Source organism: Lipophrys pholis (assembly GCF_963383615.2).
Source record: "Lipophrys pholis genome assembly, chromosome: 11".
Lineage (NCBI taxonomy): Eukaryota > Metazoa > Chordata > Actinopteri > Blenniiformes > Blenniidae > Lipophrys > Lipophrys pholis.
Window position 1 is genome coordinate 25392731 of NC_137631.1, and position 26605 is coordinate 25419335.

The 26605-nt window shown below is 43.0% G+C and overlaps 1 protein-coding gene across 1 annotated transcript; it reads left to right on the top strand.

The window, feature by feature from the left end:
* Window positions 1–1459: 1459 nt before the first annotated feature.
* Window positions 1460–26460, top strand: kcng4a (potassium voltage-gated channel, subfamily G, member 4a). Its single transcript, XM_080475316.1, has 4 exons — window positions 1460–1882; window positions 4379–5095; window positions 5212–5853; window positions 24803–26460. Exons 2-4 carry the CDS (start codon window positions 4988–4990, stop codon window positions 25682–25684), a joined length of 1632 nt encoding a protein of 543 aa, XP_080331442.1. The 5' UTR covers window positions 1460–1882; window positions 4379–4987; the 3' UTR covers window positions 25685–26460.
* The last annotated feature ends 145 nt before the right edge of the window (window positions 26461–26605 follow it).

Here is a 26605-nt window from a genome sequence, read left to right on the forward strand (position 1 = left end):
ACATAAAGTAACACAATCCAGTAAAAATGACTTCCATAAGACTATATTCATCCTGATAAAGAACATTTGGCTTATTAATATTTATGTCAAGAGACAACTAAGCTTTCAGGCATTATTCATATTTATTAATCTTGCAAAGCAAGGTATTGAGTGTCGGAAACAAAGTGTTATAAAGTAAGTTCTCACTGGAGCTTTTGGGATTTCTAGCTGAAGCGTACCAGTAATTGATTACTATCTCTAAATTAAAAGTGTAGTCAGAATCCCTGATGAGCTTTTTTATCATTACTATTGTGAATGAAAACAGATCCTGGTGCAAGCTGTTGGATTTAGTGTTAGCAGAGGATTTTTCTGTATGTATGCATTTTCAACCCTATATTAGTTTCCTTTCCGACCTGTCTGCATGTTGGCAGTTTATCTAAGGAGGTTTTGTTTTCCTCTCATCTGTAATCAAGCTTCAGTATAATTTCATTATGTATCAGTCATTAAATTTACCCACCGAGCTCATAGCTTTGAGTGTACAAATATCCAGCACATAAATAACATTAAAACTTTACATTTTAGTGTAATTAAGACCAAAATAAATGTTTCAAGTTAGTTGGTTTAAGAGACTTAAGCAGTAAATATATAAAAATATATAATAAAAAAAAAATATATAAATATATAATATAGTTATACCTTTCAGAGTTTGAGCCCCGAGCTGGCACCTGCCAGCAATATCTTTTCTATTAAAAAGATAGGAAAGTCACATTTTTTGGGAAGCCATAAATGTAGTTTGGCAGACAGATAAAATCAGAAACTGGTAAAATGCCGTAAGGAAAACGTCAACTCACTGCACATTTTCATCAGAACTTAATTAAGAACATAATAAAAAAAGAGTATTTTTTGCTAAATCAAATGTTTTATTAAGACCATAGTGTAATCACTGTATAATCATATACACTCAATTGATGCAGTAGAGGTACCTAAAACTGATGTTGTGATTTTACAACAGTGGGTCTTACAGGGTAAAGGATTTGCGATCATGAAGTTCAAACTTCAATAGCACCGATTGTCACACTTTTGTTATGTTATGTTATGTTATGTTATGTTGTAAGTGGCATTTTATCTTTCCTGACTGTATATTTTTTTTGGCATGGAGCCTTGAAGTATATTATCACTATTTATCAAAATACTCATATATTTATTTAAGTTTGATGAGATGTAAAGATAAAACTGTGACTTTATGGGAGAGTTAGTGGTTGGCTGGTGATTTCTTGGAGAAGGTAAGTTTGGAGGGAACCGCGCCCCCTGTTGCGCGCTCAGCGGTCGTTGTGAGAACAGAAGATCTCATCTCCTCAGTGTCCTTGATTTTCATTTTACTGCCTAAAAGCAATGGGGGGGATCGGCAAGCGGACGCGACCAGCCACACTCCGCCCACATTTCTACCAAAAAAACCCCCAAAAAAACGCCTCTTTGGTTTAGTCAGGAACTTGCACAGGCTGTGCCGGCTCGGCACTGTGCCTGCCCGCACGCACCCTGCACCTTTTACGCAAACTTGAACTTGGGCGCAGCTGCCCAGAGTCTCCTCTGTTGCGCACCGCGGCTCCGGCTCCCCCCTCCTCCTCCCCCTCCTTCTCCCCTGCACCTCCTCCTCTTCCTCCTCCTGCAGCACCACTGGTCGAGCTGTAACGGGACACTTTGAGCACACCAGACCTCCACCCGCCGCACAGCCCCGGTGTGCCCCGACCGTGTGCGCCTCCTCCACTGGCTCGGATGATGCGGCTGCCGGAGAGGTGTCCGTGTTACAGTGACATGTGGCGGCTGCTGATGGCTGAGTGATCCGGGGGAATAAGAGGGATTTTACTGGGAGATGATTCGGCTATCTGGAGATGAGCTCTGGACGGTAAGGTGCACTTCATAAGTTGCATGTCTGCGTGCAGGTGCTGCGGCTCAACATTTGTCTGGAGTTGTAATGTTCCGTCATAATTCCTTGATATTGTGCATCATACTGCAGCATATTGGGAATTTGTTTCACTGTGTCTGTGCGGGGTTGTTGTACATGGAGATGATTCCATCCAACGTTTTAAAGCAAAATAGCTGCGGATTTCTACTTTATTGAGATAAATATTAATGTCCTCTCAGGCACGACTGACTCCAGTCGTTCCGTTATTTGTTTTTCTTCCCGCTGAAGCCTGTTAGTTTTATGATCTTAATTAAACGCTCAATTTGAATGAGTTTAATTAATGGTGTCGGCGAGATAAGGACGCAGAAAACGTTCAGCAACCCCTGTGCGCTAACGCAAGTGTGTGTGTGTGTGTGTGTGTGTGTGTGTGTGTGGTGTGTGTGTGTGTGTGTGTGTGTGTGTGTGTGTGAGAGAGAGAGAGAGAGAGAGAGAGAGAGAGAGAGAGAGAGAGAGAGAGAGAGAGACTTTTACAATGTGGGTCTCTCAATCAGCTCCTGAATATTATAGTATAAAATATAGAATAATAATGATATAATTTTTTTTAAATTTCTAATAGGGACAGTGTAAAATAAATAACATGCACCTGACTAGAAAACACACATTAACAACCTTAATAAAAGCCCACTGTAGTTACATCACCAGAGTCCTAATGAGAGTTAACTTGTCTTAGTTAAACATTCTTCCACTTTTTATAAACAAGGTTTTTTTTAAAATCATGTTTCATTTTTGATTAAGTCCACCCATGAATATAAAAAGAATTAAGACGACCTCAATGTCAAATACCACATGCAATGAAAAGACAATAGCAAACTGTAATCTGGGATAAAGTCCTGTTTATCTGATGCCTTTTCTCTCCACTATTATTGTGTCCAGTGGAGAAACGAAGGAGCACAGCATGCTGCAGAAATACTCCCACTTCAATTAACTTTCCACAAGGAAAAAAATAAAAAAAAGTCACATCCACAGGGAGTATAAATCGATTAATAAATACTTCATCACGTTCTCCTCTCCCACATGAGGTGGAAATGAATTATCAGCATTGTGACACAAGTGATTTATTGGTTTCTCCTATACAGGATCCTATCCTCTTGGATCTGAATTAGTGACTCATATAGGTGCGATCCAATGCTTGAAACTCTCCGCTCTGTCCAGTCACGCATCCAATCCTGTAAGCTTGTGGTCAGTGTAGAAAGTCACTGAGCAGAATAATGTCGATAGCGTTCCCACTTCAGAGAGTGGATACAGCTCGTGTTAGGCAACACTTTACAGGCTTATCAGCCGCCACCGTGTCTGTGTGTTTTGTTGTGTTGTGTCAGGACGAGTCACAGTGACGGATGAGTGTTGCACTACTTGTGCAGGAGAACCCCTACCTACATGTGTAACGAGGGATATTCAAAGAAAACTGTTGAAATTGAGAATTGGATATTGGCTCACCTTGATGTCAACATAGCCCGAGTGATGTTCACACCAGAAGCTGTCAGACATTCAACCGTGTAAGGCAGCCTCATGTTGGCAACTCGATACCAAACGCTACAGAAGATCAACAACATCGGCACGCTAACGCACGTCTTCAGATATGTACAATCACACAGTTTTAAAGTCCATATCCACCCGATTCACTGCAGCAACAAACATGTTTAATTAGAAATTATTAAAGGTCTGGAATAATTGCAGTCGTTATGATGATTAACAGAAACAACGGTGCTTTCCTTCTGTGGCAAATCGTTGTACGTTGGCCGTAAACTACAGTTATTAGCAGGTGTTTTATTTTTTCTTTGCATATAATCAAATAACTTTGGCAGGAGTGAGCAGCAGCTAAGTGGCAGTCAAATAACATGAAAAAGGGGCTACTTTATAGTTAAACTGTTAGAACTATTTAAGTGGTTCATACACAGCGTACCTTTCTGGGCAAGTGCAATAACGAACCATGCCAATAAGTTTTAGAGCAGTCTCATTGCCAAAAAAAACACAAACATTTTGGATCATGTCTTTGGGTGTCTGTCGCTGGGAGTTTTTGCCCAATAAAAACAGCCAATAACTTTCTGAGTGTGAATAGCCCCACGCAGCCAGGATGTTCTTTTCTACAGCTGTTACTGAGATTTTTCTCACTCGCATGCTATCTAAATCTGTGTTCTCACACGAAGCCGACTGGAGCGTAAATTCCTTTGCTGGCCCTTGAGGTCCTGCACTGACTGGCCATTAATAGCAGCGGAGAAGCTGATGTCAGTCCGGTTTCTCTCTGAAAGGAAGTGAAAGATTGAGGGAGGAGCCTGGCAGCACTGCAGTGTCATTTAGATGTGCTCTCTCTCTGCTCTCAACGTCTGTCTTTCCAATTCTTTTCCCACTCTTGCTTCATATTGTGACTCCTGTCGTAGTCTCACTCCACTCTGGTTCCACTCTGACATTTTTTTTCATGCCGTCTTCTTTCTCTCTCAGTGCCTGCATGACGCCGCCACGTGTCTAGGCCCTCCCTAATCCTGTTGCGGCGACACAGTGGATCTCTCTCAGTCCCCGGACACCTCAGCTCTACACATTTGGTTCCTTGACTCATCCGACTCGTTCTCTGTAGCAATCAGCGACTGATCAGGCCTAACCCACTCGTTCTATCCGGGCTTTCCTTTTTCTAGACTCTTGTTTCTGATCTGGATTATCCACTGATCTGATGTCGAGTCCTGATCCTTGAGCTGAGTCTACGGTGGCTCTGAAATGAAAATGTCAAAACTCAACCTCAGTCCCATTTGACAGCAGGTGTTAACAGCCTCTCCCCTCTGAGGTTTTTGCTCAGTTGTTAAAAACTTGAAGCCATCGCTCATGATTGGCCGAGAGACATCCTGAAACCGAGAACAACAGAGAGCCACAGCTGATCTGCAGCAGCGGTCGGCTGTGACAGAAGAGCTTCTCTCCTACACAAATCTTAACTGAAGTTCGAATCCGAGAAAGAAAAAAGCTGAAAAGTTCAGCAGGACACCGTCTGTGGACTCTTCTTGGCTTTGCCACCTGGTCTGAGCTGCCCACCTCAGAGCAGCTCACTTTCCAAATGCTACCATGCCCATCATCAGCAACGCCAACCATGACTTCAGCAACTTGTCCGTCAGTGATGACAGCAGTCTTGATCACATCTTCACTGAGATTCCCGAGACTGAGACCATCAAGGTACGAGTGTTACTCGGTCCAAAAGGCTGAATATTAACAACAATTACTTCACGAATACTGTTCTTCCCATGTAGCTGCACAGGCATTGAAGTTATTTTTTTTTTCTCCTACTGCAGGGTGTGTACTACCAGCGGGCTCAGTTCATCCGTCGGCCAGAAGACTTGGTCTCCGTCGACCACGCCCTGTTGGCGGTGATCAATGTCGGGGGAAACCGCTACACCTTTCCCTGGAGCACCCTGGAGCAGTTCCCCCTCACGCGGCTCGGCCGTCTCTGTGGCTGCAGGTCGCCCGAGGACATCGCCAGCGTCTGTGACGACTACGACGAAGCCCGCAAGGAGTTCTTCTTCGACCGCTCGCCATCTGCCTTCAGGGTCATCCTCAACTTTCTGGCCGCAGGGAAACTGCGGCTGCTGCGAGAGATGTGCATCCTCTCCCTGCACGACGAGCTGACGTACTGGGGTGTGGAGATGGCGTACATGGAGCGATGCTGCAAGCGTAAGATGTATACCCGCATGGAGGAAGTACACGAGCAGGAGAGGCGCGAGGAGGAGTGCCGGCAGAGGAACGCCATGCAGCGGGTGCCGGTGGAGGAAACCCAGTATCGAAAAATTATGAACTGGCTGAGAGACACGGTGGAGAACCCGCAGTCTGGTTTACCAGGGAAGATCTTCGCTTGCATGTCGGTGATCATGGTGGCGGTGACGGTCATCAGCTTGTGCATCAGCACCATGCCGGACCTCAGAGAGGAAGAGGACAGGGTGAGTGAGCCAGTGTGTGTTGGCCTGCTGTGAATGTGGCTGTCAGCATGGGACAGCTCCAAATAAAAGCCTGGCATCAGTCATAAAGTTAAACTCTGAATTTGGGTTTTGTGGTAAGATCCCTCAAGCAGTTCTGTCTGCCGGGGGAGATTTATCCTGAGTGTTATGAGTGATTACAGCTGTCGCTTCTCAAAGCTCTTTTTGGATAAAAGATGCCACGATCGTTAAGTGACAGACCTCTACAAACTGGATGCTCGCTTAGGAAATGTCCCCAACGATAACTTTGTTTCCTCTCTCTGAATGTTTACAAATCTGTATATCAGTTTGTTTGTTTGTTGTTTTTTTTGGGGGGGGGATCTAATATTAGGATGTTTTGTTAATTTTCTATCTGATCAAAATGTATAATTCTGCAAAAATTCACAGAGAAATGTAAAACTCCTTCCTGTCACACCTTTTAAATATCCCTGTGGGACAGTGTGTGTGTGTGTGTGTGTGTGTGTGTGTGTGTGTGTGTGTGTGTGTGTGTGTGTGTGTGTGTGTGTGTGTGTGTGTGTGTGTGTGTGTGTGTGTGTGTGTGTGTGTGTGTGCGTGTGCGTGTTCTGTGATCTGTGTCTGCCCACAGCAGCGTGGGATAATGAAGAGCGAGCTGCTCACTGAGGCTGCTCACCGAGGCCTATCCAGTGTCTGCATAATGAAATGGGCATACTCTATGCCACCACATCCTCACACAAAAGTGCATCAATAGACACAGTTAGAGTTGTATAAACGTGCACACATGAAAACACACGCATGCATTAACTTTGCAGTCACATCCCAACACATTCATGTGTGGACATTTACAGATACAATACTGATGAACTCATCCACTGTGACGGACACGGCTCTCTCTGCATTATGCACACACTTCTCTCTGGTCTTTTGCTCACTTATGCAATTCAACAGCAGCGTATCCTCTGCACAGAGATAAACTGCTTTTCAGTGAAATCGAATTACGCACAAGGTTACATATGTAGATTCATATTTAAGATAGCTTTCCCTCCATTTGTTGACTGTTGCATCAGGTAAAGTTTGAACATTTTCGCCCAAGGTGACCTTGGATAAAACTGGCTTTTAGTGTGCACTTGCTGGTGGCTGTAGTTAAACTCTGCAAATCCATTCGACAGACAGTCCTTGAGAAGTCAGCCGCAGCGCCGTCCATGAATTGATTCTGATATGAGTAGTCACAGACGGCCAGAGGATCAAGTACAAGAGGGTGCGATGCTGGAGAATTCAGCGAGGTTGTTGCAGAATGCTTGATGTCTTGTAAAGGATGAAGAGAGGATTTCGTGAGTGCTGCCAGCAGGTGTCCAGTAGTTAGTAGGAACACAGACGGAGGAGCCTTGGCACAGGATTGGACAGAGTTCCTGGGTCTGGTGCGTTGGGTGCATGTAAACCTGCAGGATTGAGTGATGTTTTTGATACGGACTTCTTACAGCATGTCATAGTGCAAATCTGTTCATGTTATTCTCAAGAGGAAGAAGAAGGAAAAAAGTCGGGTGCAGTGCATCTATTTTCTGTGCAATAGAGTCAGTGACAAGGTTCACAACAGAAGGCTCAGTTCGCTGATCGGCAGGCAGCAGAAGCAGAGGCTAGATATGAGTGTTGCTAAATGGAAAAAAAAAAAAAGATTATATATCTTGATGTTTAGCGTTAGGATTGTGTTTTTCAGGAATTTAGATTTTCCTGCTTGTTACTCATCCAGGTAAACCCCGCAGCAGCAACGGCCCGTGGAGGAAATCAAGCAGTCCTTAGGGCTGAGGTCCTCAGAGAGCAGCTCACTTCCCCAAACTCTGCACACATCCACCAACCTTTACACACACACACATACACTCGCTCACTTGTTATCACACTGTATTGATTCCAGACACGCTCGCGTTTCAGAAGAATGGCAGACTTTTATGAACCTCTTTACCGCCGATACTTCATGGATGTTTGTGTGCTTCAAGCTTTGTGACAAAAACGTAGGCGATAAGGTTGTCATCTACGCGGTGTATAATTGTGTCTGACATCTCGCAGCGTTGAGAGAACATTGTGGCTCGTGAGGACATTGAGGTGCGCGTATCTGCTCATCCAAGCATCTCTTTGCATGTCAATGTGCGTTCTTGTGAAAGGGCTGGCAGCTCGATTCACAAGTAAACAAATCCATCTGCTGTTTTCATGCTCCTGACTGTCAAACTATTGTCCTACACGCAGCTACTGATGTCCAGCAAGTAGGCCCAGGCAGGAGCTGCAGCTTTCATATCGTCTTTAATTCACGTGGCCTTGCCATCGGTGTTTCTTCCCTGTTTTGTGTCCACTCGTCTTTCGTATTGCTTCTGTGCCTATACCTCTGTGTAAGAAAAGAAGGTAGAACCTGAGCTTGATCAAATAAATAAATAAAATAAGCAATACTTCTCCCTTCCCTCGACTTTCATTTCTCCGTGTCCTCAGCTGATCCCCTCTATCAAACTGTATATCACTATGAGTTAAATGCTTGGGGAGGGGCCCTAATCTTTAAGCTCAGTTTCAAGCCCACTGATAATAATGACTCGTTTATCCCTCCACTGCCTGCTGTGGCTGTCTGTGGCTGCACTGTTTGAGCTCTCTGCACTTAGTGGGGAAAAGAAAACTACTCCTTTATTCCAGAGCCACTGTTAATCCTTCTGGCTGTGTACAGTCGCAACGATTTGAGAGAAAACACTCAAAAATTTAAGAAAATACTGACAAGTATATATTATTGACAAGTTATTTGTTATGCAAATTTTAGATACTCAACAATACAGATAGCTTTATATAGGTTGAAGTTAAATCAATAAATTGGCTGATTTTCAGGCAAAATCATCCGTCCATCTTCAGTACAGCTTCATCCAACTTACTGGAGCTGATCCCAGCGGACTATATGCGGAGGTTTGAGAGGTTATCAGTCAATGACAGACACAAACACAGAGAGACAGACAACCGCACACTTTAATTCACATTTCAGGGCATTTTAGAGTCGCCAGTTAAGCTCATGATTTTGGACTGTTTGAGGAAACAGGAGAATACAGAGAAGAAGCCACAAAACGAACAGCGGCGAACAGGGACACTCAGCACAGAAAGGCCAAAATCATTTAAATGCGTGTCAGTATCTTTAAAGGTAACAAAAGTTAGTTTGGATTATTACCTATTGACGTTGGGATGAGCCCCACAAAAATTGAAGTATCAAGATTTATTTCTCTATTTTCTGAATTGTTAGACTACTTTTTGTTGTGTTTGTTACAGACTTCACTTGCTCCCTGACCTTTCAAGCTCCTGCTCAAATTCGCTTATTGGCATCTGCTGCACACAGCTGGTGAAACAGCGGACGGACACATCTCTGTGGCACAAAAACAAGAAATTTCAACCGGCTTATATATAAGAAAGCAGCAAATTATAGCTATGGAAGCCATTGCGTTGGTGAGAACTACCAGGTTTTTGAATGTGACGTTTTCCATTTTATCATCAGTTCATAATGAACTTATTGAAATCGTGGTTCTGTAAAGCTTTCTTTTATGTGTTAAGCTCATTCATGTTCTTTATCTGAGTCTATAAAACATAAGAATTTGAAGGTGTTTGTCATTATTTGGTGCAACTTGCTTTGTTTATGAGATAAATCTCTACGCTGGCTACTGTTCTAACCCGGCACTGACCTCTCTAATCCCCCAGAGTCACATGTCTGGTTGCAGTGTTTACATGGGAAATAACAAGGAGGGTGTTTTTTGTTGTTGTTTGTTTGTTTTTCTAAGGCATTAAAAATAGCAGGGCTCCTCCACATGTTGATAAACTACCCAAGCTTACATCCTTTTGTTGATCAAACATTGACTAAAGACACTGACTCCCTTTGCAGATATTTCTGAGAAAAACTTTTCACCAAACTATTTCCGCATCAATTTTCATCCATTTACCGCACATACATCAAAGTGTTTAGCTTTCAGTGGATGTCGCTTGGTCTTTTAATAGTTTCAAACTAGATGATGGAGTATTTTCAGACAGCCTCATCAGATTTGCTCTCGTTTCCCTAATTCAGTCATATCCTGGCCTGGGGAGTAATTGAAGTGGTCGTTTTATGCCCTTAATGCCATAAATTCAAGTGGGATTTGCTGTTCAATAATTACCTCCCGGAGCATCAATCACAAGTATCTGTAAAGACGTGACCAATGGCAGAATGGGAGAGTGTGAGACCGAACCATCAGACTGTGAGTTTTCTCATTGTCTGTCCATTTGTTGTCAACTGCAGGCGAGTCAATAGTTGTATTAGAATGCAGAACCCGTCTGGCCTTGTGATTAGGGTGATATGTGATTCTATTAAGAAAGTGAAGATAAACAACCTAAAAGAAGATGAAGTGATTCCTAATGCACCGGAGTAAAGGAAGTAAATCGAGGAGTGTGGGTTAAAAAGATGGAGTACAGGATGAGACAAGAGAGTATGAGCGGAGGAATGACAAAGTATATTGAGAAGACATATTTTACTTCGTTCTTCCTAAAGGAGATGCTTAAAGTTTAAATACGGCCCGAGACAAATTGATTTGACCCGAGTACATAAAACCTCAATAGAAAACATGCACACACACTCCCACGTAGAAATACATTTTCTAAACCTCCTTTATCCAATCCAAGGTCTCCGGAATCTGGAGCCAATCCATTCAAACACTGAGTGTTCACTCAGTGTTTGAATGGATGAATGGATGAACCCTGCCGTTCGGCAGGGTTCATCAGCACTGGTGGAGCCATAAATGAAGCCAACATGCATGAAGAGTACCTGGAGAAAAGCCCAGAAGCAACCAAACTCCACACAGAGAGATGGAGGAGATCCGCACAAGGCCAGTCAAATCAGTTGAGAGACACCAATTGACCGAATGTTAGTGGGAGGAAGCTGTAAGACCCAGAGAAAAAGCCACACACACACACATGGGGAGGACATGCAAACCAAGAGAAATCCTCAGATTCAAACAAGGGATGTTCATATTTTGCTATTATGAGGACTGTTAATCGCAGTGTTAGCTCACTTATACAGTCCCTGGTGTAGTTGTTTAAAACAAAGAGGAAAAATGAAACCAGGAGACTTTTGTCACACCTCCAACTGTCAGAAACCAGAAACAGAGCTTGGTCTCTTATCTGTCATTTTGCACCGGTGTCCAGCTCTGCTGAGAATCAGTTTGGAGAGGTAAAAATACCTGGAACTTGGAAGCATGAATGAAGTTTCCCTCCAGCTCAGAGCTGCAGAGACGGACATAGAAAAGAATGCATTTTGTGTTGCCATTGTATGTCCGAAAGCCATTCCTGCAAATATTTTATTGAAGACAATTTACTTCCACTGCTGAGGTGTGAGTCACACGGTGTAACAGCAAGGTTTTTATATGGTTCAACATGTGTTTATGTGTGTGTGCTCTATCCTTTCTATCCTTATCAGCAAAATCAAAATATCGTCATCAATCATGAACCCCGTTTTAAACCTTCAACAACGGGGGTATGCAATTAAAATTGCATTTTTTTTTTTTGCATGAAATGCTTTTAATCTCCGTCGCTGTAATTCCACCCTCCATTAAATGAACATGAAGGGAGCATAAATAAATGTCAGCACCTGTAAACTTTGTTGCCTCAGCAGGCTGAGACAGAGGCGGACAGTCAGAGTGACTATAAGTCATGAAAAGTACAGACTTCAGAGGAGCTGTTGGTCTGAATATACATAGAGGAGGATTGAAAAGAGGAAACAAACAAGCAAAACAGATGGAGGGGAACAGCAGTACCATGAATCCATTACATAACAGTGGGTTGTTGTTGGGTTTTTTAAGATTTACATACACTTACACCCTCTCAGTAAAATGGACAAAATAGCTCCTGGAAACTAATAAGGTGAAAAAGCTAAGCAATAATATGACTAAATGTATATGTCCAAAACATGCTTACACAAGCATTGCCTCTCCGTTTATGTCTGCAGACGTGTGTCGTCAGTGCAGAGCAGGTTCCATGCCTATTACGGCATATCTCGGTTAGGAGTTGCATTCCTGCGTCTGATGTGCACCATGGCTGCCAAGTGGGATTACTGAGAATGCAGCAAAGTATGAGGTGTTTATCCTCTTCATGCCAGGACGTGATTGCACAGCAAAGACAAACACTGCGCGGTGCAGTGCAGTGACGCTGTATGTAAGTCCTCTGATGGTTTGGGACATTTAAAAGTACTGTTGACACTTCCCACTGAGCAAAAAGTGGTCCAAAACACGTCTAAAAGACATCATCTCTATGCATCCAGAAGACGTCCTCAGAGGGGCCAGGATGAAAGTTTTTTATACGTCTTTCTTGGACGTTGTATTCATGTCTTGTCTGGATGTCAATGAAAATATGATTCAAAAGAATAAGGACAGGTCATCAGTGTGACACAGGACACACACAGAGACAATCAATTTAGCATTACCAATTACATGCATCTTTTTGGAATGTGGGAGGAAACACATGCACAGACAGTAAATTCCACGAACACATTTGAACCCATGATCTTCCGTTTGTAAAGCGAGAGCGCTGACCAGTGCATGTCAGATTATTGCGATGGTATTTTTACCGGCTACAATCTCACCGACAGATTATAAAATATATAAAGGAGTCAAAACAGTGTCATGAAATGAATGAGCTTGGGTCTTATTTTTCAACATTGTGGCATTACATTGTGAATTTCTGCTCCTTTCACTTTATTTCTGGATGTGTCTGAAACAAATGCTTCAACATTTGGGAGGAATGGAGGTGTAGAATGATATAACGCAGCTCTACAGCCATTTCCAATGGCAACCCACGTAAACACGCACCGATTAAAGTTCTCTTTCACGTTAAAAGGCTCATTTTATGGCAAAAAAAATCCAAGCTTTCATTTACAGTAGTATGTAGTTTGTTTTGTAGTTGCTGATGAACCAAAAGTATCGCTTCATTATAAAGACGTTCTGTAAATAGAAAATACCAGTGGGGCGTCTCGTTGCGGCGTGCAAAGCAGCCTCATGCAGACCTTAGCCTGCGGTCATAACGCCATACAAGACCTGGAAGTGAAATTAGTTACAATGATGTTACCATGAAAAGTGTGAAAAAAACCGACAATGAAAAACTGCTTCTAAATTATTTGTCCGACGCCGCTGACAGCAGCGCAGGAGCTCCGCAGCTCAACAGTTCAATTTAGAGCCACGGCTCCGGAATCACGGATTAGATTATCTCGTTCCCTCGCATTATTAACTTGAGGGAGCGACTTATTATAGCGACTTCCTATGTCATTCCCACGCGTTATTCTTATTTTTTTCTCTATAACTCCGCCCCCAGCTGATGACGTGTCTGGCCCCGCTCTGGCCCCGCTCTGGCCCCGCTCTGGCCCCGCTCTGGCCCCGCTCTGGCCCCGCAACAATGTGGGGCCGGCTTAGCACCCTTGTAGCCCCTTATAGGCTGGGGCTTTGGCGGTGGAAAGACAAAGAACTGGTGCTAAATCTGGCCCTTGCTCCAAACTAGCGCCTCTCAGGATTCAGCCTGAGCACCACACCCAGCAGGGGGTCCTGCAGTCACTGCAGTCCCATGTAAATCCCCCCCCCCTTTCCTCCTCAGTGACACTGACCGCCCCCATGCTCTCAGTCAGTCACGGATTGGTTAGCGCCCCCAGTATTCAACACCTTCAAACCTTATCAAAAGCCTTTGGATAGATTCTCTTCCCCCTTCTTTGCTCCTGCTCTTGGAAGGAGGTAGGAGTCGCTTGCAGCACAGCGTCAGCTCATCCCTCCCCATTCCACATTCAATCCTTCCATAAACAAACACCAAACTAAAACTATTGCAGGTGACATATTCAGGAACTTTTGATGAATTTATCAATCAAATAACCCTGCAAGGATACACTCTGGTTGTTTGCATGATGAAGCAAGTCACTAGTTAGTCTGAAACGAAGAAGTGTGTCATCTTGACAACAGACTGAGAAAATGCATCAGCAGAATTGAAACAGAGCTGTGCTGCCATATTGTATCCCAGGAGACTATTCAGAGCAGATGTACAGCGATCGCCGCTGTTATGCAGTCCAATAAGACCTCGCCGGCCTCCGACACACATGGGGCTAAATAAGCAAGCCAAATAAAGAAGCAGACTGATTTCCATAACAACTAGTAAAGGTTACAGTATGTTAAATATTTAATGTGACAAATTACAGTCACATTTTTCAGCTGATTTTTGCTTCAAGCCGGCTTCAGGAATACATTAGTTTCATTGTGAAGGTGAAATATCTTTTGACGTACTCACATCCGGTGCTGGTGGCAGCATTCACAATCTGCATTGTAGTGATCAGCCGTATTTTAAAGATCTAACTCATTCATATTCACCACAGACAATAACAAGTGACTAATTCAGTCAGAGCAGCTATCACTCATGAAACTATACAATAATTATTTTTTTCACTTACTGGCAACAAAACCGAATAAAGCCAGATGCAAATAACAATAGAATTTTTTTTTCTTTTTTTTTTTTAAACAGTTGCGTGTGTCTTCATATTTAGTTTGTCTTTAGTTGGCAGGATTAGATGACACCAACCAAACGGGGGCAATTAACTTTGCTGAAGTTTTCACATTGTCCATCTTTAGATCATTCTTTATTGATCGTTGTCATCAGAAATCAGTGAATAAATCATATTGGTATCTTTGAGTTACTGTTCTGTGTCATTACAGTTTTTTTTACTAACATGCACATGGCTTTATTATTGTATTGGTACAGTGACACATTAGCTGAGGAGTCATCACTGCGTGGTTCAGTCAAGTAGAAATGAGCAATTCATTTAATAGGGTCGAGGGAATTTAGATTAGTTTGCTTCTCGTACGTTATTCTAGAAATAAACAGATTTATACACCTGTCACTAGAAGATTAGGAAAACCAAGGTCCATTATTGTTTATGCAACTAGTTTATTGACCAACTAATTAAAGGTGCTCTTGAATGAAGAAAAAAATATTTTCTTTAAATATCTATATCAATATCAATATCAATATCAATATATTGTTTGCAATTTAAAAAGTAATGTTGGTTTGCGTATCACTATAATACATGATTCACCACACTGCATACATACGTACTTTGCCTCTGAGCAAATTCATTAATAACCTCCAAACAAGTGTATTCTTTAGCAAAATCTATATTTTCCAAAGCTAAAATGAGAAAGACACTTGGAGACAATGATTTATGCTGCTGAGCAGTCTTGTCATTAAAGTGGATCAAAAATGAACCACGGGTGCTCGACAGACGGTGAGATGAAGTGGACACCTGGTGGACAGGTGAAGAATGACACAGGCAAGAACACAGTCCAGAAACACCGATGTGAGCTAAACACAGAAGGTAAAACAGCTGCGACAGTCGCATGGAAAACACACACACATGTAAACAAACACAGAGGACAGCTGCTCTGCTTCCTGAGGTACGACACACTGCAGCGGGTCTCCAGCACGTGAGGACCCAGAGGGGCTGCGAAATGAAATGGGGGTGTTTTGATTTCCCGCCGCAGCTCAAACACATCGTAAGTGAAGTCAGTTAAATGCCTTCATGTCATCTCCACTGCATTCACACAAACAACCAGTCCAAATCAAATCTGCGGCGAATGTGCGTACAGTACGTGTTGAGTTGAGTCTGTGCACTGGAGCTCCAAAATGGACAAAAAACTAATCCTGGAACACAACCTCATTTGTTATTTATGTGTATGTTTGACTCTGAGTTTCTTGCTTTTATGCCCGTGTGTGTGTGTGTGTGTGTGTGTGTGCGCGCGTTTGCGTGTCAACCAGCAGTGTTTTCTAAATCAAAACTGCTGTTGTGAGGACATTCCTCCATTGTCAGTCACAGCTTTAAAAGACTTTAACACAATTTCAGGGTTGAATCATTGTTTTATGGTTAGGATGAGTATTATTTCTTTTCAAGCTTCACAACCTGATTTTTTTAGGAGAAAATGTAGGTTGTAAATATGAAGGTATAATGACAGCAAATGCATGCCCATTATTTCAGGTTTCAGAGACTTACTATACATGTCTAACTGTTAGCAAATGTAATTTAATACCTATGGATCAGCAAATAACAACAATACATTTTAGTCTTAAAGGTCCAGTGTGATTCAAATAGTGTGTGGCGTAAGTTTAATGTTAATAATGTGATTTTGTTTTTCAATTTGCGAGAGGTGACAGCTCTACATTACGTAGATTTAAAAATGCATTCACTGGAGATGTTTTACCTGGTCTGGTGAAAAAACGTAAAACACCACGTGGGGGGACTAGAAAGGATTGTATATCCCACCCATCCCTCACTGGTTACCTGCGACAGATGAGGTCAATGTAGCAGAGTCTGGGTTTAACACATTACAACAGTTTGTGAAGTAGTAATACAACATGTGTTTTTACTGTATTTCTGATGACCCTGCATGGCTGATTTGTAATGTGTTCCTTTCAAAACTCAACTTGAAATTTCTTTTTTTTTAACCATCTGTCTGAGACACCTTCTCGGGTTGGTTATTGTTTGTTTTGTTGCACCATACAACACAGCACGCATAACCTCCCCCTCTTATACAATCCCATTTCTAAGTCCATTGACGGCGCTGGATTGTGTTTGTTTGCTCTATTTTTGTCAGCGCAGTGGAGTCCAATTTATGACATAATCCAGCAATTCACTGAATATTTACATATTTGCTGGATGAAACTCGCCTTTCATGCACGCTCTTAATGCAACGCTTGCACAACAATCACTTGACCTGTCTCGCCGTCGCTTTTGGCAGGAGTTGGCGCAGGAAATAGGACATACGTGGCCGAGCGGCCTGCAACTACGGAGTGAGGAGTGAACGTCGCTTTATATTTGCCGAGCTAAAGACAGTTGAACCTCAGCGTTTCTCTTCAGTGCTCCACAGGCCGGCTTTCCTTTACTGCTCAGATCCCAAATATGTTCTTGACAGTCCGGCGTAAGGGTTGACCTTGAAATGTGTAAAAAAAACAAAAAAAAACTAAGAGGACATTAACTTTGATTTTATGAATCAAGGTAACAGTTTCCCAGCTTCACCACTTGAGATTGCACTGTTTCAGTATATATATATATATATAATTCTGAGTAACAGCTGAATTCAATTAATATTTTCCACAATAGTCTGAAGAGACCAATGCGTGTTTGTGTGAGACTGTGTGAATGTAGGTGTGCAGAATCCTGACAGTTGCAGAACAGAGACATATGAGGTGTGATGGGATCGCCATGCTTCAGATGTCACCCCATCTTTTCCTCATCAACTTATCTTGTAATCCCTCTCTGCTTCATCCCTCTGCACCATTTTGCCACCCACTCTCCTTTCATGCACTCCTCTCTTTCTTTTGTTCTCTCCCTCGTGCCCACCTTCCCCCTTTCATTTTTCTCCATTAGGGCATCTGTGCATGAGCACGCTGTTGCTCTTTTGTCGGCTTCGAGCAGGTCTGCAGCTTAAACAGCCTCCTCATACGGGGAGGTTATAGTATCCATGAAATGGAGCGGAGTGTCATAAGAGCCGGTGAATGGTATGTGTTTGGAGTGTTGGAGGCTATTTGGCTACTATCAAGGATTCTTGCAAATTAAACAGCACACCACATCCTTTACCCTGTGCACATGTGTGCATCCATCCACCTCTCAGGTGACAGGTGCACGGCCTAATAATGGATGGGAGTGTCACGTAATACCAGTGCTTTAATAATCCATGACTCGTGAACACTGTGCTTTTCAGGTTAAGGCCAACAGTCTGCCGGTTCAGCTACATCTCCTCATTTTTTTTTTCTTCTTCTGGCTGTCCTTGCTACCTGCCCCTTTCCTCCTCCTTTCAATTCTTCTCCTTCGGAGCTTTGAGCTTTAGAAGCGAAGGCGAGGTCAGTGCAGCAACGCTGAGGGAAGGAGTTCAATGGTGCAAAGTTTTTTTTTCAAAGTCTTTCTTCGAAGGTAAGGTTGATTGATGGGCAGAATCTTCCCCCCCTTTCTATCCAAACCTCTTGATCTAGTGAGATCATTGCAGAATTATCAAGGGAGAAGAAGCTCAAGAGGGATGGAAAGGAGAAAGACGAATTGTTAGCAACACAAGTGATGACACACAAGGTATAGAAAGTTAGACCGTAACACAATGAATGAAAAACCATTTTTAAACAGAACTCTGTGAAGGTAACAATCATGCAGCAGAAGAGTGCGTATGTTTTCTCTACACCATTGATGGAGCCGTGTGGGAGTTGTGTACAATAAGAAATCTTCGAATTACTCACTGAAGACAGTGAAAAGTGAAGCTTTATCTGATACGCAAGTAGAAAAAAAAAAAAAAACGCATTCATAATTCAGAGCTGGAGAAGCTTTCTCCTGTCCAACAATAAAGAGACACATTAATGCTTCAAACCCGCAGCGTGCACAGTGACCTTGTGTTGACGCATCCAGCAGCTGTCCCACTGCACAGTAATCGGTCAGTAGAAAACAGTGGGTGGACAAGAGCCTGTCAACGGGATTGTAAAACTCAACTGACAATACAGCATCACGTAGCCAACGGTTTAGTCATTCTATAGTTCAGGAATGGGCAACTGCAGTACGACACAAATCATTAATCCTGGCAAAATTATGACAACCAAAATGGCAATTATAGCAACTAATTTAGTCGAAAGGAATGACTTTATGTCTTAAAATTATTTTCAGTTTGTCCTCCAACAACTTGATGTGTAACACACAAGAAAAGAAGGGCAAGCAGAAGGAATGGTGCAAGTTTAACACGGGATCATCTATGATTGCTTGACGAATGCGTCTCTAAAACTGTAGCTTTTGCGAGCATCTCTCAAAAGTCGTAATGGAAATGGCACACTAACGGGTTTGTGGGTGGCCAAGGCTTACTGATGCATGCTGGGAGCAAAGGCTGACCTGTGTGGTTCCGATCCAACGGAGGGTGATGCTGGTTCTGGTAGAAAAGCTGCCAGAATACCCAATGAATCATAGACTGGTGCTGATCAAGAGCAAAAGACCCAATTTTAGGAAAGTGGACAAATTGCTATGTCTGGTTGACAAATTGTTCACTTCAAAATGCATTTAGAAGCAGTTACAATTTGTTTTCTTTCTGTAATCTGAGAAATCTGTTTGGAAAAATGTCAGAAATTAACATATAACTTCCATAAATTTGTGATTTTTGAAAGTTCCCTAAAAGCTCCCACGGTCTGCCTGATTTTAGTGGTCCATCCATCGTTTATACTACTTCACTCAATTCCAAGGCAGGGATACTGTAAAGTTTATTACTTATTACACTGTGTGACGAAGAGTTCAGGTTTGACCGCACAATGAATCAGAGGTGATTTGATGGTGGTTTGATCCCATATTTCTCTCTATCTATATATTGAAGTGACATTGAGAAAACTGTAAATTTGCAACGGACGACTGAGCGCCTTGTGCATGGCAACAACAATGTAAGAGTCTTTGGCGTTTGCTGAGACTGTTAAATAACGTCCATAAGTAAAATCCAATAGAATAATGCCACCTTGGATGATGTCTATGTATGCTACGGGCGCCTTCAGGCAGTAAATAAATGAACCAAGCAGAGAATCACACTGTTTTCATAATATTGTAGGTAAATAGACAATGTGAACGTGGTTCAACATCATCTATTGTTCTGGCGCAGCGCTGGCGTCACGTCATTTCCTCCTGCATTTCTATTGGTCGTAAGCAGCTGCAACTTGTATCAGTAGTCAGACAGTGTGGGATAGTGAGACAGCAGTCATGAAATTTCCAACACTGTTTGAGGATGCTCTCAGGCTGTCTGTGGTTGTGTGCTCGTCCGCAAATCCACCTCCCTGTACAACATAGACCACAGGCTGTAAGCCACAATTAAAGATATTGCCATGATTGCATTGAATCAGTCTGGGATGCCCAAAATTCCCTAGTGCATAATGTACTGTACAGCCTGAAGAATGGTTGGTGATGTTTGAGATCAGTTTTAAAAATCTACAATTCTACAATTTCTACAAGAGAAAAACAATACATTGAGCACAATTCTATTTTCTTTTTTAATTACTGACCATCTGTCCAGCCATCAGCACAAACATTAACATCAGCGTAACACAAAAAGCATTACGGTAATCCTGCAAATGAAGCCAGATGTTTAATCAGTCAGAAACTATTCAATTGTGCTGCGAAGTCAAAGACAAACATTAGCCTGTCAATACAATGATCATCGAGTATGAAATGCAATATGGCGAACCGCCTCCATGTGCATATTGCATCCTCTTGCGCCAAAGACATTATCAATATTCCCTCGCTTATGTTTCTCACCACCACAATCCCAAAATATCATTGTTACATAATGATTTGGAATTTCAATGACTTTAACCTGAACGCACTCATTACTGTCTTAAATCATATTTAACATATCCATTTACTTTATCGCTGTCTAAATCATTCAAGTAAATGAAATAATCGTCTCGGAGTGTGAAGGTTGCAGATTAGAATCAGGGCGTTTCGGGGCGGAGTTTGCATGTTCTCCATGTGTGCTCTCTGTGTTTACCACGGGATGGACTAGAAACCTGTCCAGGGTGTACTCTGATTTGATTTACAAAGGAGACAGAAATCAACCCAGATTGTTGCAAGAATATTCAGGCAGACACAGAGAAAGCCCCACTGTGTACCACTGTATCACTAAAGACAGTATCTTAGGCAGAGTAATTTATTGAGTTACAACTTTACCACATCCAGTCATGTTCTTATCAATCATACTTAGATTCATGGAAAACTACCAGCGAGCCACTTTCAATATCTGACAAACCTGAGAAAGATTTACCTTTTCTCTTTGACTTTTTTTGTGTGTAATTCCTGATCTGTCTTCGAAAAGCTGCTTTTTTTTCCCTCAATGGTTAGTGACCTTCCCTCTCTCTTCTGTTGGTTTCATAATGAACTGTAATAATACTTACCATCAAAATGGAAGTTAACAAATAGCCCCAGGGGTGGAAAGGTATAATTTCTATGTTCCCCCTGCCTATAAAAAATCTTGTATATTGTCTTTCACCCTCAGTGTGGTCCTTTCAGTAATTGACATTGCGATGTGTTAATGCAGAGGATAACGTGAAGCTCTATATGAGACAGCTGCCGGGGTGAACAGAGCCTGTGCTGAAATGCGTTGTCGCTGACATCAGTTCCACAGAGAGTTGTGCAGAGGAGATAAGGTCAGGGAGATGGTTGCTATTGTGGGAGCTTGTTGTATGTGCAATTGTCTGTGTGTGTGTTTAAAAGGGAGAGCGGAGAGAGAGAGAGAGAGAGAGAGAGAGAGAGAGAGAGAGAGAGAGAGAGAGAGAGAGAGAGAGAGAGAGAGAGAGAGAGAGAGAGAGAGAGAGAGAGAGAGAGAGAGAGAGAGAGAGAGAGAGAGAGAGAGAGAGAGAGAGAGAGAGAAAAGCCTTTGGCCGTAACAAATGTCCGCTATCCTGCAGAGGGTGAGAACACTGTAACAATGCACTGATGGGCATAATGTCAGCACCAAAAAGAGAGGCCAGAAAGGAGGGAGATAAATGACAGGTAGGAAGTGCACGTGAGAGACATAACATAGCCTCCCGTGGGGGAGAAGTGTCTCAAAGATTAATAGAGGACAGACAGCAAGTGAAATTTCAGGAAGGCTGAACTTTAGACAGAAAGGTGGAAGTGGAAGGGGAAAAAAATAAAAGGCACAGAAATGCAGGTGAGATTAAGGACAAGAAGAATCAAGGTTAATATTCTGTTAAAGGTTCGACCCTCTTATTCAAAAGAAGCTTTGAAATATCAAATGCGTCTTCAATTTTGTAAGTGTCCTGTGCTTGTGGAGGAAATGTCCCCCAGTCGGTGCTTCAGACCTCTGGAGAAATCACAGGCTGTTGGAATCAAGCCGTCAGAGCTCCACTTTTCACTGTGTGGGCTGCTGCACTGACAACTCCTGTGAGCTTGCTGCTCCAGACCCACGTGCAGTGATTCAGCTTCAAAATGCCAAACAAAGCTGTGAATCCACTAAAAAAGACATTTGTTTGTGTTAATTTGGACTCGAGAAGGGCACAGAGTTCTTTTTTTCTTTCTTTCTGTAAGTATGTTTTAAATCTATGCAAACGATGAAGGATTAAGTGTAACTGAATGGTGTTGTAATCCTCCACAGAGTGGATCTGACATGCCCCCCCCCCCCTCCTTTTTGAAGTTTTTTTTTCTTTCAGTTACTAACATCACACCACACAGATGAACAGGGAATATACTGAATTAAGCTGCTAAGGTGCCAGATGTTCCAAGCAAAGCTCCAGTGATTAGTTGTTTGGTGGTCAGACGCTCCAACTGTAACTCTGGATTTGTAAACACAGATTTACTGTCAATCATACGATGTTCTTTAACTTCATATTGTCATTAAATCAGGTCAAAATATGGGTTTGCCTTCCTGACAAATCATCTTTCCCGATTTATTTTTTTTCTTTTTGAGCCAAATTCAAATTTATTTGCTGTAATGCTGCATTATGTTTGTTAGCGTCCTGCACTAACACATGTAAATTCATGGTATTTCAAAGCTCCATTAAATCAAGCCATGGAGAACACACAAGCAGATAAACTGAAAGATTTCTAAACAGGTCCTAATAATTCATGCAAAACTGAACTCACTGGGGAGTCTGGACTATTATTGAGCCGGCATGTTCTCCCTGTGATGTGTGAGATTTCTATTCTTTTGTTCGGGTGTCGGGTCTTTCTCATGCATTTTGTAGTTTCTCTGTGTCTGCGTGCATTAGGCTTATGATGAACTGGCAACCTGTCCAGGAATCAAATAGATATAGAAGAAGGATGAAACAATGACAATACTGAATGGAAAAGTAGTCCTAACGTTTACCATTGCCGCTCTTTTGTAATGATTCAGATCGATGAGCAAATGAAAGCTGCATTACTAAATCTGTCTGTCCAACTTTGAATGGACTACTACAGACCCCCCCCCCCGGATACAGTGCCAGAATGAATGCACATTGAAAGGTTGTTATGGAGTCAAACATCACCCCGATACATACACAACAAAGCTACAAATCATGCACATGCACATGCACATGCACACACACACACACACACACACACACACACACACACACACACACACACACACACACACACACACACACACACACACACACACACACACACCAGCTTGCAGAAATGAAGCCACAGAAGTCACAGTGAGATGAGAGCGGGTGAAAAAGACGGCGAGGACCCAGAGAGTGATGAACGAGAGCAGTAGGAGTGGGACGTATGTGTGAGGGATGCTTCATGCATAAGGAAACCGTGGAGGGAGTTGTGTTTCACTTAAAGGCATCCTGAATGAATGAAGGATTTAATGCAGAAAGAGAGCAGAGTGAGGGGCAAGCAGGGGATGAAGGATGAGAGGGGAGGGAGTCCGGAGAGGGTGATGGAAGAGGAAACAGAATGAGTGATGAGAAGGTGGAGATGGAGGCAGGACGAGAAAAGAGAGGGTGGCAGGGTGAAAAAAAGAGGACGAGATGGAAGGAAAATAGATGAGACACAGTGCAGAGAGATGAATGTAGAAAGTGAACAATGAGAAAAGCGGGCAGAAAGAGCAGAGAGAGGCTGACGAAAGAGGAGCCAGAGAAACGACACAAACAATGTCCATCTTAATAATGCATATTAAGTCATGCGGTCCTATATTCAGCATGTCATTTTTATTAAAACAAGTCTGCAAATCGCTTGAGGGAAAAATATTACGAAAATATGGAATCAATGTTTACCTCCTCTCGTGGTCGGAGAGACATTTTGAGGCCTGAAGCCAGGAATTTACTGCTTCTTCCCATTTTTCTCAGTTACTGCAGCAAGCAAACTCAAGCATGGACAGCAGAGTGCTGCCTGAGGAAATTGTCCTCCTAAGATAAACAATGGCATCAGTTCTGTCAGCAAATGCTCACAACAGCATAGGTTGACATTCATATGACAGAAACATCGACTGGCTGCAGGAAATAGGATTTTTTTTTAACAGTGAAACACAAAAAAGGCCGAAGGGGGATGTACTTGTAGTTGTACTTGAATTGGGTCAGATAAATATTGGCAGATTGTATCTTGGGGGGGGATTATCATTTACCGCCTCCTTTTCTGGCTTTGTGACAATTTTAAGGTTATTTTCAATATGACAGTGTCTGACACTGGCGCCATTCTGTGTAGAGTTTGCATGTTCTCCCTGAGTGGGATTTCTTCCCACAGTCCAAAGACATTCATCTTGGGCTGGTTGATGACTCTAAGATGCCTATTGCAAAACCAAGATGGATGGATGGATGGATGGATGGATGGATGATGGATGGATGAAAACATGTTGTGAAAATTAATTTATTTGCAATGGCTAGATACTTTCACCTATCGTCTTGCTGTGGCTGTTACGTCAGCGCCTCATTTCCATTCTGGTGGTTACAGATCGTTTCTTGTGACAGTGTAAGGTCGAGGATGATTATGAAGCATTAACTGTGTTATGGCATAAAGGTTTAGATAAAAAAGGTCAATTGACAGCAAGTTCTGTAATTGCCACATCCCTCCTGCAATGTCACATAAATGTTCTTATTTTAATTTTATTGCTTTACCGTTATAATATAGTTAGAGGGCACACAGGTCTGATTGCATTTTGCCACAGCTCCCATTGAATGTAATATTAATCACAGGAGTCTTCCCGACAAAATAATGGATTGTGTTGTTGGAATATGTATCAGTGCAGCTGCAGTAGCGTCGACATACTCACTGACTGTAACGCATGTTTTATTAATGATTGTCAAGGATGATTATCTGACCTGAGGATTTTTGTCTTTTCCCCTTCTCCCTCCACCTTCCTCCCCATCTATCTTGCTTCCTGTCAATCCCTGCTCCGCTCATCCTCAATCTCTCCACCTCTCCCTGTCCCTCCACCTGCTCCCACAACCCTTTCACAATCTCTGTCAACCTCAGGGCGAGTGTTCCCCAAAGTGTCGCAACATGTTCATCATCGAGACGGTGTGCGTGGCCTGGTTCTCCCTGGAGTTCATGCTACGTTTCATTCAGGCTCGCAGTAAGCTGGACTTTCTCCGCGGGCCCCTCAACATCATCGACGCGATGGCCATCCTGCCCTACTATGTCTCCCTTGTGGTGAAAGAGGAGGACTCGAACCAGGATCAGGAGAAGTCTGGAGGTAAAGGATACTTGGACAAGCTGGGTCTGGTGCTGAGGATCCTGCGGGCGCTGAGGATTCTCTATGTGATGCGGCTGGCTCGCCACTCTCTCGGCCTGCAGACGCTGGGGCTGACCGTCAGGCGCAGCACCCGAGAGTTCGGCCTCCTTTTGCTTTTCCTCTGTGTGGCCGTCACCCTCTTCTCGCCGCTGGTCCACTTAGCGGAAAGCGAGCTCACGGGCACCCATGACTTCAGCAGCATCCCCGCCTCGTACTGGTGGGCCATCATCTCCATGACGACCGTAGGCTACGGCGACATGGTGCCCAGGTCCATTCCCGGACAGGTTGTGGCGCTGAGCAGCATCCTCAGTGGGATCCTCATCATGGCCTTCCCCGCTACCTCCATCTTCCACATGTTCTCCCGCTCCTACCAGGAGCTCAAGATGGAGCATGACCGATTGTTCAAAGAGGAGTGTGCGGCTGCTGCTGCAGCTGCTGCTGCTGTCACGGGGGAGCTGCAAGAGGCGGGGGGTGAGGGAGGAGGGGAGGACTCTGCTCCGCCTGGACTGGGAATACGTCTCGACAAAGATAGCGTGCACTCTTTGGAGTCTCTGGCTCTACTAGGGAAAGGCTGCGAGGCTGCGGGGAATAACAACCATAGCCTTCCAGCAGCCGCTTTCTGAACAGTATTCACACTGACTGACTCAATCCAGAACTTCCAGGAGTCCAATGATATCTGAGTTGCAACTAAAGGAAGAGTCAAGGTTCTCTGGAAACTCGGCTAACAATGCACCTTGGAAAGCACCAGTGTTGTGTTGGGACAAGAAGGTACTGCACACAAAGCAATTCAAACCCTTTAAATCAGACGGTCGGCTGTGTCTGACCGGAAAGCCTCTGCAGCAATATTAGTGACAAGCTGCTTCCATAAACATGCAATATTCAATCCAAAGTTGCTTTTCCTTCCACTGTGAAAATAATTATAAGCCTGATTGCAACCTTTAGGGTTCATTCTCGTTATTTTTGTTATGTTGCCTACAGTATGATCTCAAAATGTATCCCATGCTGTACACTATTTTGCCATGAATTTAAAAGAGTGCTCCTCTTAGTTTATTTTTGAGAAGCTTGAAGCCATGTTCTCACAATAAGTACAAACCATTTGGTAGTTTGAACGATATATAACGTATATCCATCTATCTCTCATGTATATTTGTATGCTTGGACTGAAAGAAGTGATGCTTTCTCTACTCTCTGCAAGCTGTGTTGCAAATATTGTTTTGTTGGTTGTTGTTTTTTTTATCAATGAAGAAAAGACTGAACAGAGTGAGAAAAAGATGACTGTTTGTTTCAGAGATGGAGGATGTCGAGTGCAAGGAATAGAGCGAGCACCAACAACCTTGAAATGTACTTTGCAACGCTCCGAATAAAAACTCTCCCAGTAATCTGAGAGAAATCCATTTTCTTGGCTGTAGTTGTTTTGATTTTACTTTCTGGTTTGTTCTGACGGTCTAATCCCCCCCGGCTCGCTCAGGATGCTCAATCAGAGTTTTAAAAAATTTCTAGAAGAGAAGAAAACTAACAGCTGTCCCGGCCAGTCACACAGATAA